Source organism: Saccopteryx bilineata, chromosome 5 (genome assembly GCF_036850765.1).
Source record: "Saccopteryx bilineata isolate mSacBil1 chromosome 5, mSacBil1_pri_phased_curated, whole genome shotgun sequence".
Lineage (NCBI taxonomy): Eukaryota > Metazoa > Chordata > Mammalia > Chiroptera > Emballonuridae > Saccopteryx > Saccopteryx bilineata.
In genome coordinates, this window is record NC_089494.1 from 207,261,936 (window position 1) to 207,282,447 (window position 20,512).

Below are 20,512 nucleotides of genomic sequence, written 5' to 3' on the forward strand. Positions count from 1 at the left end.
TTAATTTTTTTTTCTCTCATGGATCATGCTTCTGGTGACATATCTAAAAAGTCATCACTAAACCCAAGACCATCTAGATGTTCTCCTTCCTATGTTATCTTAAAGGAATTTTATAGTTGGGTGTTTTACATTTAGGTTTGTGATGCATTTTGAGTTAATTTTTGTGAAAAATGTAAGGTTTGCCTGCAAATTCATTTTTCTGCATGTGATGTCCAGTTGTTCCAGCACCATTTGTTAATAAATACTGTTCCTTCTCATTGAATTGCTTTTTCTCCTTCACCAAAGATCAGTTGACTATATTTGTGTGGGACTGTTACTGGAATCTTAATTTTATTCTCTTCCATTGATCTACTTGTCTCTTCTTTTACCAAGACTGCACTGTCTTATTATGGTAAGTGTTGAACCTGTATAGCGTCAGTTTTCCAACTTCGTTCTTTTTTAATATTTCATTAGCTATGCAAGTTTTTTGCCTTTTCATATAAACTTTAGAATCAGTTTGTCAATATTCAGAAAATTTTAAAAATTAGTGAGATTTTGATTGGAATTGCATTGAGTTCATAAATCAGGTTGTGAAGAACTTACATCTTAACAATATGGGGTCTCCTTATCCACGAACAATATTGAGGGAAGTGGAATATCGTGCCATTTATTTAGATCTTTGATTTTTTACATCAGAATTTTTTAGTATTATTCATATATATCTTGTACCTATTTTGTTAGCTTTATGTCTAACAATTTTATATTTTTGGTACTAATGTGAATGGCATTGCATTTTTACTTTTTTAACTGAAGTATAATTGACAATTAACATTATATTGGTTTCAGGTGTACAATATGAGGGTCCTTGGGTTATGACATAGTTCCATTCCTACAACGCTGACATAACCCGAATTTTGGTATAAGTTGAAACACACCCTAGCCTAAGTCAATAACCTATCTTAACAGAGTTATAAAATCATAATCTAGAACATAAAAAACACAACTAAGCCACAGAAAAAGGAAAAGGACATAAATATACTGTACTGTACCCTGTATTACGTATTCTTCCTCTGTGCACAACCAAACTAGTTTATCCATGTAGTCTGTAAGTACGATGCTAACGGTGTAAGCTGGAACACTCACGTCTCAATTTTTTTAAGTTTTTATGGAAGTGCGTGTTGTAAACTCAAAACATCGTATGTCGAGACTGTCATAACCCGTGGACCCCCTGTATAATGATTCAAGGACCCCTGTATAATGATTTGATATTTGTATACATTGTGAAATGACCAACACAATATCTATTAACATTCATCACCTTACATAGCTACAAAAAATGTTTTTTTGTGATTAGAAAATTTAAGATCTACTCAGCAGCTTTCAAATATGCAATACAGTATAATTAGCTATAGTGATGCTGTATATTACATCTCCATGACTTATTTATTTTATAACTGGAAGACTGCACCTTTTGTCTCCCTTCACCCATTTCTACCCCTGCTTCACCTACCTCTGGCAACCACCAATCTATTCTATATAGCTACAAACTTGGTTTTTTTAAATGTATGTTTATAATGTTGCTCATTGTATAAACATTTCATTTTCTGAGATTTAATTAGAGTAGTGGGCTGGGTGAAAAAGGTGAAGGGATTAAGAAATACAAATTGGCAGTTAAAAAATAGTCACAGGAATATAAAGTAACAGCATAGGGAATATAGTCAATAACATTGCAATAACTATATAAAGTATTGGGGGTACTAAACTTATTGAAGGGATCACTTAGTAAGTCATATAAATGTCTCATCACTATGCAGTACACCTGAAATTAATATAATATTAAATGTTTACTGTAATTGAGATTTAAAAAATTTTATTTAAAAATTGTCTATTTGCCTCTCATATTAATCTGTATGGTTTTTTCGGGCAGCAACCAGTTCTATTTGTCATTTTACTTTAGTTTCTAACAGTGTCCGGCACCTAAGAGATGCCCTGCACAGTCTGTCAGAGTGTAAAAGGTAACTGACTGGCCCTGGATCTCATTGCCAGGAAGGTAGTGGCCATGATTCCAGAGCCTATGTTGTTCCACACAACACCACACTGCCTATTTAGCCCCTGTCACCTCAAGAAGGGGTTAGGAAATGGCATTGACATTTGTATTAATATTTCTTTAGTAGTTTTAAAGATTCCTGAGGTGCCCTAGCGTGCGGAGGACCCGGGTTCGATTCCCGGCCAGGGCACACAGGAGAAGCACCCATTTGCTTCTCCACCCCTCCGCCACGCCTTCCTCTCTGTCTCTCTCTTCCCCTCCCGCAGCCAAGGCTCCATTGGAGCAAAGATGGCCCCAGGCGCTGGGGATGGCTCCTTGGCCTCTGCCTCAGGCGCTAGAGTGGCTCTGGTTGCAACATGGCGACGCCCCAGAGGGGCAGAGCATCGCGCCCTGGTGGGCAGAGCGTCGCCCCCTGGTGGGCGTGCCGGGTGGATCCCGGTCGGGCGCATGCGGGAGTCTGTCTGACTGTCTCTCCCTGTTTCCAGCTTCAGAAAAATGCAAAAAAAAAAAAAAAAAAAAAAGATTCCTGAGGTGCATTGGACTTATAAATCAATCTTTGTTTAATGCTTCTGAGTATGGGGCAATTGCCCTTATTGACGTGTGGGTTACTTTCAGTAATAACCACGGTATAAGTCTGTTCTGATCAGGTGCTCATCTATATTATTAAATCCTCACACATATTCTGTGATTTTGTGATCTTAAATTTGGACATTTTATAACACACTGATCACATTTCCTAACAAATAGATCCAGTGAGTGTCAGACAGCAAAGCACAGCTCACACTCTTTGTCCCAGCCTTGCCATGGAGCCCTTGTGCAATTTTAATCAAATTATTTAACTTCTCTGTGCCTCAGTATTTTCATTTCTAAAATGGAGGTGATTATTTATACCTTACTGAGTGGTTTAAAGATTAAAGTTTAAGTATGATAATATACTGAGTGCCTGGTGTGTGACAAGCACTAGATAAATGGTACCTTTATTCATTCATCTTGACAGCCTGAAATGATGAGCCAAGTGTATGAAGAGAAAGTTTGATTGGTATAAATGTAGCCTCAGAGTTGGTACTCAATATACAAAAAGACAATGTACAAGACATAGGAAATGTGGTTTATCAATAACATGTGGAGAAAACCTCAGGAGCCTAAGTGAGCTGCTGGCTCAGCAGTGTTACATGGCATCCGGAAAGGTTTCAAGGGTAGCGGCCTGGTCCACTCTGCTTTCTTTACCTTTAAAGCTTTGGGTTCAGCTTTGGGAGGGCAGGGCTTTCTTCTCTTTCTGCATCATCTTCATGAAAAGGCAGATGTGAACCATTTTTTAAATAGACAATTTTTTAAAGAAATTTTAGGCCCACAGAAAAATTAAGTGAAAAGCATAGAGATTTCCTTTATATCCCACAATCCCACACATGCTGAACCAGTTTCTTAATCAAGAATAAAAGTATTCAGGCCCTGGCCCTGGCCAGTTGGCTCAGCAGTAGACCATCAGCCCGGTGCATGGAAGTCCTGGATTCAATTTCTGGTCAGGGCACACAGGAGAAGTGGCCATCTGCTTCTCCACCTATCTGTCTCTCTATTCCCCTCCTGCAGCCAAGGCTCCATTGGAGCAAAGTTGGCCCAGGCAGGGAGGATGGCTCCATGGCCACCACCTCAGGCGCTAGAATGTCTCCGACCGCAGCGGAGCGACACCTCAGATGGGCAGAGCATTGCCCCCTGGTGGGCATGCCAGGTGGATTCTGGTTGGGCGTATGCGGGAGTCTGTCTGACTGCTTCCCCTCTTCTAACTTCGGAAAAATACAACAAAAAAAATAGAATAAAAGCATTCATTTCTAAGCCATGATCCAATTTTACAAAACACTGGTTTTGTCTTGTCCCAACTCTAGTAGACATAATATCTGATATGGAATAAAACATTAAAAATTTTATAAAGAAAACCTTATCCTGTTGAAATCTCAATGTAGCACCTGGACCTTCATATCTTCTACCCATCAGAAAGTTTATTTAATAAGCTTTAATAATTGTTAAAATTTTAAAACCCTTGACATTTATTATAAATGATTAATATAATAACCTACAAATATATAAACCTGCTCCCCCTCTACCCTGTGAATCATGGCACTTAGATTCTTGGAGAAGTAACTAGCACTTTACAAGTTGAAAAGCATTTTATTCTGATATTCACTTAGCAGTGTATCAGAATCAGCCCTATGGCATTCTGATGGTGAATGTGTGATGTGTTGAGATGTGTGATGTTTCTCCACAATGTAAGCTCCATAGAGACGAAGATTTGGTTTGATCGTCACTGTCTTTACTCCAATACAGATAACCCATACTTTGCTTGGGTATAAAATCACAAAAATATCAAGGTTGAAGGGGTCTTGAAGATCATTTGGTTCTGTCCAATCTCCAACCAGAAGTGATGATGAATTTTCTCTACAGCATCCCAGCAATATGCTTATCTGGTCTTTGCTTAACCACTAATCACCAAGGAAGGCAATTAAATTTTTATATAGCCTTAGTCCTTTGAAAGAAGGCTTATTAAATAGAATATCCTCCTTACAACTTTCATCCATGCTCATCATTTACCCCTAGGGTCATAGGAGACATATCTAACATGATAACCTTTTAGAAATAATGACTTACTTCATCATGCCAGACTCTTCCACCTCCACTTTCTAACAAACACCACAGGCTAAATCTCAATACATGAACACTTTTCATATGGCATGGGCTCATGACTTCTCACTACTCTGATCATGTTTCTTTTAACCAGTGATTCTCTTAAGCTCTCTCCATGCTCAAAAAAATAAAATAGAGAATTCAAGGAGAGTCTGTCCAGAGCAGAGTAGAGGAAAACTGTTTAGAAATACATGTGTATAATTTGATCCACTGAGCCAACCAGCCAGGGCAAGTGTACACACTTTTATAAATTAGATATGGCACTATGTTGAGGACTAGTTATTATTTATTATCCCTGAGTCACAAGATTACAGGTGATTTTTGTTTTCTTCTTCTTCCCCATACTTTCTATTTACCAGTTAAATTAATTTATAATAGGAAATAATAGCATACAAATCTGAGAAAACAAAATGTCTTTGTTTTGTAATTTGTTTTATTTCAGCACTCTATGAAACCTAACACATTGAAGGAAGATCCCACAAGGGATCTGAAACAGCTTCTGCAAGAGTTGAGAAGTGTGATCAATGAAGAGCCAGCTGTGCCTCTGGGCAAGACGGAGGAAGACAGGAGAACTCCATCTCTGGGAGTCTCGTATGTGGCTGTGTAAGATCGAGCATACTCTAAAATGGGAAGGCTTCTCTCATCAGTGGTTTGCCATCAAGTTGTCTCTGTGATACTCTTTAGAACAGTGATTTTCAACTGATGTGCCACAGAATTTCTAAAAATCCCAGTACGTGACTAATTGTCAAGTTAAAAATGACAACAGCTAACACAATAGCCACCCAATGTGAATGAATCAAAATTGTATTTATTGGCCCTCGCCAGTTGGCTCAGTGATAGAGCATCACCCCGTGTGCAGAAGTCCCAGGTTTGATTCCTGGTCAGGGCACACCCCTCTCCCACCCACTCCCACTCCCACTCTCTCTCTCTCTCTTTCTCTTCCCCTCCTGCAGCCATGGCTCAAATGAGCAAAGTTGGCCCTGGGCACAGAGGATGGCTCCATGGCCTCTCCTCAGGCACTAAAATAGCTCAGTTGCTGAGCAATATAGCAGTGGCCCAGACAGGCGGAGCATCGCCTAGCTGGGGGCTTTCTGGGTATATCCCAGTCGGGGGCATGTGGGTATCTGTCTCTGCTTACCTGCCTCTCACTTAATAATAATAATAAAAAAAACATGTTTTTGTCAGATCGGCAGAAAAACATATTTTTTGTTGTGCCACAGAATTTTAGTATTAGTGTATGTGTGCCATGAGATGAAAAAATTTGAAAATTGCTGCTCTAGGAGGTTGAGGTTTAAATAACTTTGAAAAGTATCTGATGTTACTAGGCATAGCAGTATGAAAGTGGAGGAGATAAGCAAAAATAAAATAACTCAGCATCAAGAGAAAATAATACAGTTATTCTGTTCTGAAAGTAGTTAGGGCGAGGCATTACATAACCAAAGCTACATTTCACTATAAAGTTATAGTTCCCAACAGATTTCACATCCACAGTAATGGATAATCTGATTTGATTATCACAATTATTTGAGACAAGACAGGGCAGGACTTATTTTTACCATTTTACAAATAAGAAAAACACAAGTTTCAATAGATTGATTTACCTACAGCCACATAGGTGAAGCTAAAACTAGCACCTTGAGAACTACATAACTCTCCAGGTGTAAGCTAATAGGAAAGGCCTTGGTGATCCAGGTATTCTTGTCAATGACTTATATAAAATTAATAAAAGTTCAGATCCAAAAAGCATTCAACCAGTTTATAAGCCCTTTCTTATACATACCTGCAGAAATCAATATTTTTTCAAATAGTGTTTTAAATTTTTTTTTTTTTTTTTTGATAGGCCATTTTCTTTAATTCTAGCTTGCACCTGGCGGGCAAGTAAAAACACACACTGGGCTCCAAAACCCACTCACATTCAGTGCTCACAAAGCCACTGACTTATCCGAGTTTCCTAGAATCAAAGGTTTCTAGCTCACCAGCCTTATTCTCCTCAGTTCCCCATCTCCTTCCTTCTCCCAGATACAAACTCTACACAAACTGGCAACTCACTCAGCACTCCGCCATCTTGGCTGCTTCCCCTGGCCTCCTCCACGTGGCCTCCTTCTGTTCTCTGCTCTGCTCTCTCCTCTAATGATAACCTCAGGAACCAAGAGCTAGTGTTTTAAATTTTTATTGGGTATTATTATTAGATTAACTTAAAGCATTTTAATATGCTAATACTATAGTTTTAGTATTATAATACTAATTGTATACTAACTGTTAGTATTATAACAACATTTTTGTAATATTCATTTTTTGGTTATATGACAAATATCTAAAAGTAATATTTTCTGAAATAACATTTATATATAAACAACCTCCAGTTTCTTAAGTGTTCAGTTAGTATATATTAACCAAAGGTTGCAGAATGTTAGCTGGATTTGCCTAATTTACCTAACATAACATTGTACACTCTGAATCACAGGTCAGAAACAGTCTATTGGCCACTCTATCAAAGAACACTTACATGTGCAGAACACTTTTATTTTTGTCATAAATCTTTAATATGCCTTCAAAGTCAGGGCAGGATTACTAAACTCATTTAATAGATGAATACATTAGGCACAGACTGAGTTGCTTCCTCCTATGAAGCAAAGAGGCAAAGCCAAAAGTTAAAGTGAGAGCTCCTGGCTCCTGGCACTTATTATTCCACAAGATTGCCATTATGGGCTTGAGCTATATTGGACTGTATTAAATATGAATCTATTTGGCCCCTGTCTTAAGAGAATTTATGTTTGTTGGCTGAAATTCTACAAATGGCCTTTTAACCAAAGCTTAACCTCTGTCTAAAGTTTTTAAGATTCAAGGAACAAAAATAACCTTTCTTTCATTTTTTTAAAAGATTTTATTGATTGATTTTAGAAAGAGGGGAGAGACAGAAAGTGGGAGAGGAGCAGGAAGCATCAAGTCACAGAATTTGCTTCTTGTATGTGTCTTGACTGGCTTTCAGACAAGCCCAGGGTTTCAAACTGGTGACCTCAGTATTCCATGTTGATGCTTTATCCACTGCACCGCCATGGGTCAGACCAAGAAAACATTTCTGAGTTAATGGACTTCAGGGGAAGCTCTTTGCAAAATTTGCTTGGAGGCCTAAAATCCAATATTGTGCTTTAAAAAAGAGTTAAATACATATGAGCAATTGATTATTCTAAAAATACATGGAATCTGGGAATTGTTCTTTGTATAATTAACTGAGAGTTATACAGTGTGTCCGTAAAATGGTGCACTTTCCACCGGTCACAGGAAAGCAACAAAAGACGATAGAAATGTGAAATCTGCACCAAATAAAAGGAAAGCTCTCCCAGTGTCATACTATTCAGTGCAGTTCGATGTGGGCTCACGCACAGATTTTTTAGGGCTCCTTAGGTAGCTATCCCATATAGCCTCTACAGACTCGTCACTGACTGATGGCCTACCAGAACGGGGTTTCTCCACCAAACTGCCGGTTTCCTTCAACTGCTTATCCCACCGAGTAATGTTATTCCTATGTGGTGGCGCTTTGTTATAAACACGCCGATATTCAAATTGCACTTTGGTCACGGATTCAAATTTAGCGAGCCACAGAACACACTGAACTTTCCTCTGTACCGTCCACATCTCGACTGGCATGGCCGTGGGCTGCTCTGCTGTATACACAGTATTCCGTCATCATCTGCGCATGCGCATATGCTGCCACATCATCCTACAGAAACTGGGAGGGTTTTCCTTTTATTTGGTGCAGATTTCACATTTCTATCATCCTTTGTTGCTTTCCTGTGACAGGTCAAAAGTGCACCATGACTTTACGGACCCACTGTATTTATATAGAGATGATAGAGTAAGAGATTGCATTAGTGAATCAAGCCTAAGATTAGAGAAATGCCATAGGTAAAAAGAATCTCAGATTCTGAATCTAAATAATTGTCCAAGAATTTTATGTGACTAGGTAATTTGAAAGTCTATTTGGATAGTTTACATGGGAATTGATGGGCATTTTGTGCGCATTGAAAAAGCTGTCCCATTGTTTAATTGAAACTAAAATATGATTTCAATGAATTGTACTGAAGTAATTTACTTTCTGTAAATTATTCAATAGGCTTTTTTCCCCCTGCTGTTTACCCATATGATGATATTTATATTCTGTGTCATACCAGAAACAGGAGACTTTTTCTACATTTACACGTATTTAAAATGGCTTACATCATTTTTGTGAGAAAGGTAGTCTTGAAGGAAATGATACCAGCCTCAATATAGGATAAGGACCTCACTGAAAGCAACCCTATTTCCATCAATAATTGAATAGCTGAATCTGTAAATGGAATCATAAAGAGAACATAAGGATATGACATCCAAAACCCCTAAACAAAGACAAAATCTGAGAAATGGCCTTGCCATAAAAGAAAAATCGGCTAATGTTAATTTGTTATTCATTTTAGACACAGAGGCCTTTGCTTGCTGATCTTAGTGCTCCTCACTGTCTGCTGCATTAAGTACATGGTCCCTCGGGCTGACATTGCAGAACCTCCCTAACTTGTCACCAGTTACTTTACTCCTCTGTTATGCTCTAATCTAGACCAGCTGCTCCTGATCCCCGTTTCTTTGTCTCCAAGCTTTTCCCCATACTATTTACTCCACCTGGAAGAGCCAGTGCCCCAACCTCACTCTTTTGAATCTGCATTTGTCTAAATGCAATGCTCAGAGGAACAATTCTGTTTTATCACTAAATTAAAATTTACATTGCATAGTTGTTCACCCCCATCCCTCTACCAACAGAAGCAACAACTCATTAAGGGACTCCACGGAAGGCAGCAAATCAAGTGAAACTCTCAGCAGGTAAGATGTGATCTTATAGCCGCGACTTTCAAAATATCATTAACTGAAGCCTGACCTGTGGTGGCGCAATGAATAAAGCGTCGACCTGGAAATGCTGAGGTCGCCGGTTCAAAACCCTGGGTTTGCCTGGTGAAGGCACATATGGGAGTTGATGCTTCCAGCTCCTCCCCCCTTCTCTCTCTCTGTCTCTCCTCTCTCTCTCTCTCTCTCTCTCTCTCTCTCTCTGTCTCTCCCTCTCCTCTCTAAAATGAATAAATAAAAAAATAATAAATAAATAAAAATTTAAAAAAGTATCATTAACTGAAGAGATTGTTAACTACCCATGATATGCCACCCTCGTGCTAGGACTTTAGAATGGAACAGTGAGCAAGACAGACATGGGCCCTGCCCTCAAGTGGCTTACAATCTAAGGTCTGTTTATTAACTGACTGCCTGGGGGAAAAGCTTACTTTTTTCTTTTCTATTTTCACCACCTATAAAAAATAGATATATCAGCACACTTTTTATATCATAAGAATGTGAAAATGAATTCTACCGTTTAAATTAGTAAACATCAAATGTAAAATTAGTCACATCAAACAATACAAACTCATCTGTCTTTACAGTTCTGAAGGACGGAAGTCTTTTCTTTTTCTTCTTCTTCTTCTTCTTTTCCAAGTGAGACGAGGGGAGATAGAAAGACAGACTTCCAGTGAGAAGACTATACTTCCAGGGGTCATTTCTATAGTTTGTAAAGTCCAGTGAGGCAGGGGCTCAGTCAGCACAGTGTCTTCAGCACCAAGCCCTTGTCACATAGTAGCCATTCAGTAAATATATCTTTAGTGACTGAATTAAGTATTATAAACATTTTCTTACTGTTCCTGCTACTTGATCAATATACAATGAACTTGAATCTTTCTAAATATATCTTTCTCTTAACCTAAAGAAAACAATATTTGATTTTATTTCTCACCTGGGTATGTAACACTACATTGTTCCTATTAATAATATCTGCAGCTCTCTACTGCATGTTTTTATTTTTCTATTTTCTGGCTGTTTTAAACTTACCACATTAAGTCTACCTACTCGTAGGCATTATTATCCCCACGTACAGGCTAGTAATGAAGGCTCAGATTGCTAGCAACTTGCCAAGGTCATAGAGCATGTAAATAGTGGAGTCAGTATTTGAATTCAGGTCAAGCTGGCTCCTAAATTCTGGGAATCTAGACTGAGCTGTCAGAAAAAGAGCCCAGTCCAAGGCCAGGGGCACAGGGGGGGCTGCTTCCCCAAGCTAAGGAAAGCTCTGCTGTAGTTTTCCCATGACTAGAGAACTACTTCCTTCAGCAGTGAGGTGCTTGTAAAGAAAGGAGAATGGTGAGAAAAAGATGGGCCCCAGTCCCACTTGTGTTCAAACAGGAAGAAGTAATTTTTTTAACTATTTAACCGGAGCTCTGAAAAGTATGATACATACTATATAGAAAATTAGAAATGCATTCCAATGCTCTCTACTTTGGCAAACTGGCCATTTTTCTAAACTCACAAATGAATGAGAAAAGAGTACCACAATTGCTGTTTTACCTCACTGTAAGTGCAGCACCTTTTTTTAAATCAACACCTTGTAGTAATGTTTCTTAATCTAGAAACTTCTGCAGGCATATAAATGAAATCAATATATTCCACATGCCCAGAACAGAATAAAAAAAGAAACAATAACTCTGGTGTTCATGCTTGAATTATTCTGAGAGCAACATCTCTCAGAAATTTTATGGAGAATTGACTTTTCAGTTATGTTATTACAATTTAATGAGCAACATTATGCTAAAGGAAGGTTTTCAATAAAGGCTTCATAATATCTAGCTCCCTTTTTTTTTACATCTCTATATGAATGTTTCAGGACATGAAACATAATGACCCAAAGATTATAGTGACCAAATAAATTAAGATGGCCATTCCACAAACCCCTCCCCTCCAGCCCACTCTCCTGTTTTACAAGGTGGCAACCGCTTTCCCAGGGCACCTACACTTAAATCTGAGCATTACTTTTCATTCTTCTTTCTCCTTTGTCTCATTTCTCTGGTCACCAAATCTTACTCATTTTGACTCTAAAACAGTTCTTAAATCCATTTTCTTCTTGAAGCCCCTCCCCCCTCGAACAGCCTGTATTAATTTCCTATGGTTGCTGTAACAAAATTAGTCACATCAAACAATACAAACTCATCTGTCTTTACAGTTCTGAAGGACGGAAGTCTTTTCTTTTTCTTCTTCTTCTTCTTCTTTTCCAAGTGAGACGAGGGGAGATAGAAAGACAGACTCCCGCATGCACCTCAACCAGGATCCAGCTGGCAACCCCCGCCTGGGGCCAATGCTCTGCTCATCTAAGGCCATGCTGGCAACCGAGCTAATTTTAGCACCTGGGAGGCTCCATGGAGTCATCCGCAGCACCCAGGACCAATGCACTTGAACCAATCAAGCCGTGGCTGTGGAAGGAGAAGAGACAGGGGAGGGGGTGGCGTGGAGAAGCAGATGGTTGCTTCTCCTGTGTGCCCTGACTGGGAATTGAATCCAGAACATCCACATGCCAGGCCAACACTCTACCATTGAGCCAACCAGCCAGGGCCTAGAGGCCTAAAGTCTTAAATCAAGTTCAGTGAAGTCAAGATATAGTCAGGGCCACACGCCCTCTAGAAGCTCTTAGGACTAATTCATTTTCTTAACTTTTCCAGCTTTTAGAGCTTTCTTTCTTGCATTCTCTGGTTTGTGGTTCTTTTATCCATATTCACAGCCCACAGCATAGCCTCCTCAAATTTTTCTGCTGAGATTCTCATGTCATCTTCTCTCTTCATGAAATCTGCTCCTGCCTCCCTCTTAGAAAAGCACTTAGGATAGCATTTAGGGCCCAACCAGATAATCCAAAATCCTTGATGTAATCACTTTTGCAAACTTCTTTTGCCATATAAGGTAACATTTGTATCTGTTGCCCAGTCCTTAAACCTTCAAGGGTTCCCCTTTGCATCCTGCAGCAAGAACAGCCCCTTTGCTCTGCTAACTCAGACTACACACAACATATCCATGACCTTCCTTTCCAAGACTTTTCTCCTAGTATAGCTATTCTCAAACCTCTGGGTCTCAGGACCCCTTTGCCCTCAAAATACCACGGAGGATTCCAAAGAGATTTTGTTTATCTGGGTCATTTCTACTATGTCATTGTAGGTATTGGAAAATAATAAAATTTACTTTTAGGCATTTTTAAAGTTTAAGACAATAATATTTATTTATTTGTTTATTTAAAATAACAAAATGTATTACATGTGTAAAATAGCTATATTTTCAACCGAAAGATCACTGAGATAGTATTGTTTTACAATTTAATGCATGGGTTAATAAAAAAAGCTGGATTCTTATGTCTGCATCTGCATGTAATCTGTTGTGATATCAGACATCATGGTACCTCTGGGAAACGCCACTGTACACTTGTAAGAGACTGAGAGTTACCAAATATCTTAGTATTACAGTGAAGAGTCCTGACCTCACAAACCCCCTGCCAGAACCACCTGAGAACTGCTGCCGTAACATCCCCATACTGAGAACCACGTGGCTTTTTCTACTTACTGATTTAAATCGGTCTGATAGTTTTGTAAAATGATGCTAATATCGCTAAAAGAGGTTTCTTTTTTTAAAAAAATTTTAAATAAGTCATTAAGATTTCATCTCTTAGAATCCATGAGAGAAATAATTGGGTTTTATAGCTGCTAATACACAAAAATGAATTTTCTAGCTACGATTATATATTACATTTTCATTCTGGCACCAAAAGCATAAAGATAATACTTCAGCCCTACCTTATAGGGGATTTTAGGACTTCTGCAGTTTGGGGTTAGGAGTGCCACCTTGAGTGTGTATTGTAAGCCATCGCTTTTGCCTGCATTAGCTCACTTCAGTCCATAAACATCAGTGCGGTGTTTCTGAAACACAGTGTCTGCATGACTGTTCTTGTGCTTCCAGAGGGCCGGTCATCTTACACACAGGAGAGCTGGAGGACCCCTCAAGTTGTTTTACGTTCCCATCCACAGGTGAGTTCTCAACGGAAGCACTGAGACAGGGCCTGCTCCACACCCTACAGTGGCTTCCTATTTTCGTGAGAATAAAAGCTCACGCTGTTACCGTCACCTACAGGTCCCTGTTAACTCTCTGGTCTCGTTCCTGCTGCTCCCCTTCCACTCCCTCTGCTTCACCCGTCCTTGAATTGCTCTTGAACACTCCAGGCAGCCCCTATATCAGAGCCTTTCCACCCACTGTCCCCTCGACATTGCTGACCCCTAACCTCCTACAAAGCCTTTGCTCACATGTCACTGTCCCAGTGAGACTGTCACAATCTTATTTAAAAACTGTAATCCTCCCACTCTGCTAGTACCCCTTTTTCTTTTTTAAATTACACATCTTTTATTTACTATGTAACTTACCAATTTATGTATTTCCTTGTGTACCCCCTCCGGCTAGACAAAAGCTGCACCAGGGCAGATGTCTTGGAGCGTCTGGTGGCCTGATCTATCCCCGGCACTTAGACCCTTGCTGGTACACCGCAGATGCTCAACAAATACTCATAGAGTCAATGAAAGGAAGGGGAAAAATTGCGACAAGATGGTCCTCCATACAATTGCCAGAGACTTTTAGACAAAAATGTTCTCTATAAAAACAATGATGTCAGGGAAGAGAGTGAAAGATAACAGAACCTATTGAAAAGCAAAATGGCATAACTCAGACAAAAATGTAAAAGAAAAAATGTTGCAAAAGAAAGCCTTATAAAATTTTTTTTCAAGCCTGACCAGGCGGTGGCACAGTGGATAGAGCATTGGACTGGGATGCAGAGGATCCAGGTTCGAGACCCCGAGGTTGCCAGATTGAGCACGGGCTCATCTGGTTTGAGCAAAAAGCCCACCAGCTTGAACCCAAGGTCGCTGGCTCCAGCAAGGGGTTACTCGGTCTGCTGAAGGCCCACGGTCAAGGCACATATGAGAAAGCAATCAATGAACAACTAAGGTGTTGCAATGCGCAATGAAAAACTAATGATTGATGCTTCTCATCTCTCTCCATTCCTGTCTGTCTGTCCTTGTCTATCTCTCTCTCTCTCTCTGGAAAAAAAAATTTTTTTTTTCCGTAGGATAAGCATGGCTGGAATCATGGAATCATACTCATGGACATGATGGACGCCCTAGAGAAAATTGCACAAAAAGAATATTTAACACTAAGAGAGATTTTTAAAACATAATTATAGGGGCCTGACCTGTGGTGGCACAGGGAGTAAAGCGTCAACCTGGAAACGCTAAGGTTACCGGTTCAAAATCCTGGGCTTGCCTGGTCAAGGCACATATGGGAGTTGATGCTTCCTGCTCCTCCTCCTTTCTCCCTCTCTCTCTCTCTCTCTCTCCCCTCTCTATAATGAATAAATAAAATCTTAAAAAAAATAATTATAGGAAATATGTTTGATTTGAAAAGTAAGGGTAATTTAATAGACACATAATCAACAAAAATGTAGCTATAAAGCTGGACAGCAATAATATAAAGAGGGAAAATTGAGATATGAGGTGAACAGGGTCGGTGAAAAATAAGTTTAAATTGTCTCTTTTATAAAGAGGTATGGATATGAATATATGATCAAAATATAATATTAAATAAATACAAACTCTTAATTTTTAAATATTTAACTTGTGAGAAATCTTTTAAGAACTAATATTTGAAGAAAGGAGCATTTATTTGAAATTTAGCAATTCCTCCACTTATATATTTTTATTGTTCTATGCAAGAGAATACAAAATGTATCCTTGCATTAATAGATTAATAAAAATGAGTGCTTTTACTTTTTCTTATACATTATGAATACCTTAGAATGTTACCTCCATTCACTATCCTTCCAACTTATATACAATTGTCACATAGTTTAATTATAAATGTAAATACCACACTGGATAATTTGTGTTGTTCTGTACAGTTCATATTCATTTAAATATATCCACAACATTTTCACTTTGTCTTCTATCTGCTATGATTTCACTTATGCCTTAATGTTTCTTTTAATGTAAGTCTGCTGGGGACATAATTTCTCAGTTTCTGTTTTTCTGAACTTGTCTTTATTTTATGCTCACTTTTGAAGAATATTTTCTGCAGAGAATAGAATTCTAGGGTTGACATTTCCCTTCACTTTGAAAATATTCCATTGTTTTCTGGCTTCCACTGTTCCTACTAAGAAATCACTTCCAAGTTTAATGGTTGCTCATTTAAATGCAATTTGTCTCTATTGCCCTTCCGGCAGCGTTAAGATTGTTTTTGTCTTTGGTTTGCCTCGATTGTGTTTTAGTAGATTTTATTGCTACGTCCAGGCATGATTTTCTTTCCATCAGAAGAGCCTGTGTGGGCGGTGCAGTGATGCTCTTTGTGTCTGTGGTAGTCTATGCCTCCACCGTCCGGACCTTGTGGGTCCGTATCTAGTATCCGAATTTTTCTCTTTGTTTTCCACCATATCGTTTTGTCTCCTCATATGCCTAGTTATTTTTATTGTCTAACAGACATATAAAAAATTATACAGATGGTATGAGGTTTAGAATGAGGTCACCTTCCTCAGGAGAGCATTTGTGCTCACCTGTGGTAGACAGGTAAGCACACCGACAATCCCAGACTAGCTGAATACCATTAGGAATTATAAGATTTGAAGCTGGACCTCTCGGCCCCAAGGGCAGGTCTTGCTCTGTATGTCTTTATTTCTGAGACACAGCCCCTTTCTGTGCAGAGTCCTTTTAGCCCCACCCCAGAGCCTCGGGTATTTGCTAGAGCATCCTTTCTCCCTCTCCCCATCATTGGAAACATTTTTCTCATGAAAGTTTGACTTTAGAGCGATGTAGTGTACTATTTTTAATTCAATCTCTGCTTTTACTTTTTTGTTCTTGCAAAATTTTAGTAAGTCCCTCTGTGAAAAATTCAGCTACTCGTTCGTTCCAATCTTCTCCAAAGAAGTCTCCAGTTCAGTCACTCCTAACTAGTTCGGCTGAAGAGTCAATAGGTTCCACGTCTCAGTATAGATCCACCAAGCCTGTTCACTCACCTGGTTCTGATAAAGGTAAGAATGATCTAATACCATTGATGAGATTAATTGATTTTCCTGCTCTGGTAAATTGAAAGTTCCTTTCTATAATCAGAATAAGATTTTACATGTTCTTATATGCAAGTTCTAATAGCTAGCTGTGTAGCTTAAGTGGGTCTGATTTAAATAGAATACCTATTGTATACACATACCCCTTAATAAATATACATAGATATTATATATAAATATTATCTCTTTCTCTGTCATGAATAATAAATTTTTTCCCTATTTATTGTAAAATTTTGGGTCTGCTCTTAAATGTTCTGACCTTTCTTATTTATGTTCTTTAAAATGGTTCTCTTCCGCCTCTGCCTTTGTGAATGCAAGTATCTATCCCACAAACTTATCAAAATGCTCTTTTTTTTTTTTAAACAGAGACAGAGAGAGAGTCAGAGAGAGGGATAGATAGGGACAGACAGACAGGAACGGAGAGAGATGAGAAGCATCAATAATCAGTTTTTTGTTGCGACACCTTAGTTGTTCATTGATTGCTTTCTCATATGTGCCTTGACCGCGGGCCTTCAGCAGACCGAGTGACCCCTTGCTCGAGCCAGCGACCTTGGGTCCAAACTGGTGAGCTTTGCTCACACCAGATGAGCCCGTGCTCAAGCTGGCAACCTCGGGGTCTCGAACCTGGGTCCGTTCACATCCCAGTTCGACACTTTATCCACTGCACCACCACCTGGTCAGGCAAAATGCTCTCATTTTTTAAAATTCTAAGTTTTTATTTTTTTGCTAAGACCAGTGAGGGAAAAATGTTTGATTTAGAATAAGTGCCTGATAAATAAGTGGATGTTAACTAAATAGATGTTATATTGAACTTGAAATGTTTGTTATATAAGGCAGTGACTCAGACAGCCCCAGCACTCTAGGATGTCATTCCCTTTGATAAGGGCTAAACTAGACAAGTTGCTGCATCAGAGACTAAGACCAAAATTATAATAAAATCTTGAGATTTCCAATCAAGTATTTTTAGACGTTGACACAACTCAGCTTACTTATTAGAGAATAGCTTGGATATGTCTAGCCCCTCCTCAGTTCCTACTGCCATATTTATTCTCAGCTCACTGTGGCCATGTCAGCATCCCTCTTCTGTCTCATAACACTGTCCTCATTCAGGTGACAGCAACTACAGTTTGCACTTGGCCTCATACATCTTCAAGAATGTTGCCAGAATCAGTATTAAATCTTGCTCTTCCAAACCCTAAGTTCATACTCTAAAGTTTGGTATAAAAAGCTGCCATTTATAATGCAAAATATATCATTAAACTTAAACGTATTCCTCTCACTCATACCATTTAATGCTGTGTAGTTAAATAAGAGTCTATCAGGTTGGTCTGAAACAAAATAAAATAAGCTAGTGTTACAATATTTAGACAAGACACTTTCATTACTTTAGTGTTTTGAGGTTTTCATTATTTTAAAGGAAAGGTTGTTTAACCTGTAATTGGAAGATTTCTAAAATACATATTAAACAGACTTTTACTATCACATCTAAGCAATTTTCTAATAGCTTCACAGTCTCAGCCAATAGAAACCACAGGAAAGACATGCAGGAAGCTTCAGAACAGACTGGAAAGCTTGCAGACGCTGGTAGAAGATTTACAGATGAAGAACCAAGGTACAGTGCACATCTGGCAGGTCCTCCTTGCTCAAAAGAATACTCTCCTTCCCTTCAGGTTAAGCCTCCTATCTATTGACCCACTGCAGAGGATCTTGAATAAGTAACCTTAGTCAAAATATAAGGGTCTTAACCATGACTAACCCCTGGATTAGCCCTGTTCTACTGCAGATAAGCATTTGTAAGGCAGTAGCCAGGATACAACTGCAGTCAATAGCCAGAGAACAAAATAAGTGTTTAGCCTTACACGGGATTTTAATTAGCCTGGGCTCTGAGACGATGCTGCATAATCAATTACTGAATAAGAAGATGAACTAGTTATAAATATACTAAAGCTATTTAGATGAGAAATTATTATATTCTGTAGACAATAGGCAACTTCTAGGCTTAAGTTCTAAGTGGATGTTCCCATGGATATGGGAGAAAATGGGTATGTTCCCAGGGGTTTGGGACGGATATGACATTTTATGCTTTTCTGATATAAATGTATGTATTCTGGAGCCTTTTCTCAGAGGGAAATTAATTTTGGAATATACACTTTATCCCATCTTTCCAGCTCTAGAGAAATAAGTTTCAGATGAAGGATAATAAATATTTCTCTAAGAACAAATTCTTATAAAATAAATTTAGTCTTATTATTAATAATAGTTGCTATTAGCATTTACTGAACATTTACTAGCTCTTTGTCAGGTCCTATTCTCAGAACTTTATAGAAGTTTCTCCATGTGAGCCTTACCACACCGGGAGGTGGGCACTAATGTTATGTCACTTGAAAAGGAGACACTGGAGATAAGATCACAATCAGTCAATAAATTCTAAGTCACTTGAATGGTAGAGCTGGGGCTTGATCTTGAATTTCTAACTCCAAAATCCACATATTTTACTATGTGAAATTGTTATTAAAGAAAATTCCAAATTCCTTACTATAATTCCAAGTCCCTGTGTATATCAGGAAAAATCTTCAATTTTAAGTTTAATCTTCAATTTTAAGACTTTATCTCCCTTTATACACTTCTGAGTTGTTCAAATTATTTACAATTAATGTGTATTACTTCTATAATAATAATAATAATTATTGTGCTCATTTACAATAGCTGAAAGAATGAAGATTTATCCTTAGCTCTATTCCATAACATGTCTTTTAAAAATAGGCTACCTTGCAGTTTTTAAGAACTTCTTGAGCTAAGAATGTATGTATTCTACAGTGACAAGCTGGCTTTTTTAAAAGCACAAAATAGAGCCTGACCAGGCAGTGGCACAGTGGATAGAGCATCGGACTGGGACGCAGAGGACCCAGGTTTGAAAACCCCAATGTCGCCAGCTTGAGCATGGGCTCATCCGGCTTGAGTACGTGGCTTGAGCCCAAGGTTGCTGGCTTGAGCAAGGGGTCACTCACTCTGCTGGAGCCCCCCCGTGAAGGCACATATGAGAAAGCAATCACTGAACAACTAAGAAGCTACAACAAAGAACTGATGCTTCTCATCTCTCTACCTTCCTATCTCTCTGTCCCTCTCTGTCCCTCTCTCTGTCTCTGTCACACACAAAAAAACATAAAATAGAATTAAAGCCTCAGTAAATGTTGCTATTTTAACTTTGTTCTGTCAACACTTTCAGCAATGTCTTCCATGATCAGAAATCAAGAAAAGCGGATACAGAAAGTGAAAGACCAGGAAAAATTGTTACTAAAATGACACATTGCTTGCCTATTCTTTACAGAGAGATGATGCCCAATTAATTGTGGTGTTACTATAATTAGTCCCCTGTGAACTTTTTCTTTTTATGTGAAAGTTTAATAAAAGATATACCCTGTCCTATAAACTCTATTTTGAAATAAACTATTCTTGAATGCCCTCTCAGTAAAGCTTCAAGCTAGATGTGAAAGTATTTATAACTTATATGGTATTAATTCATGCTAGTGTGTTGGAATAACTATTTGTTTTTAATTATTTTTACTGGTGCTAAGGCAATGGTTCTTTTCAATTTAAAAAACAACTTTGCCCTGGAAGTGAAAGATGAGATGTACTGCCCAGATGAGGACAAACTCCACCATCCTGCCAGGGACTCCCTTGTGACCCTGAGATCACTGTCCTGTCAATATCAGTGAGTGTTATCAGATAACAAAATATTGGGTCTCCTAATCAAAACTTTTGAAAAAGTTTCTCTTTCACACATCAATTGCTATTTTAAAAAGAAAGAAAATACATGTTACTCTTCAGTCAGTGGGTAG

General features: G+C 38.6%; 1 protein-coding gene across 2 annotated transcripts in view; it reads left to right on the forward strand.

The window, feature by feature from the left end:
- The window catches only part of CCDC158 (coiled-coil domain containing 158), a 77,639-nt gene extending 57,633 nt beyond the window's left edge, over positions 1-20,006 (forward strand). Inside the window, exons 17-23 of one of the 2 annotated variants that reach the window (XM_066280830.1) lie at positions 5,145-5,305; positions 8,549-8,608; positions 9,494-9,553; positions 13,535-13,602; positions 16,482-16,640; positions 18,178-18,285; positions 19,900-20,006. In XM_066280830.1, the coding sequence (XP_066136927.1) occupies positions 5,145-5,305; positions 8,549-8,608; positions 9,494-9,553; positions 13,535-13,602; positions 16,482-16,640; positions 18,178-18,285; positions 19,900-19,976 (693 nt within the window). In that variant the 3' untranslated portion in view covers positions 19,977-20,006. The remainder of the gene's footprint in view (positions 1-5,144; positions 5,306-8,548; positions 8,609-9,493; positions 9,554-13,534; positions 13,603-16,481; positions 16,641-18,177; positions 18,286-19,899) is intronic. The other variant, XM_066280831.1, reaches the window with a different exon arrangement.
- The last annotated feature ends 506 nt before the right edge of the window (positions 20,007-20,512 follow it).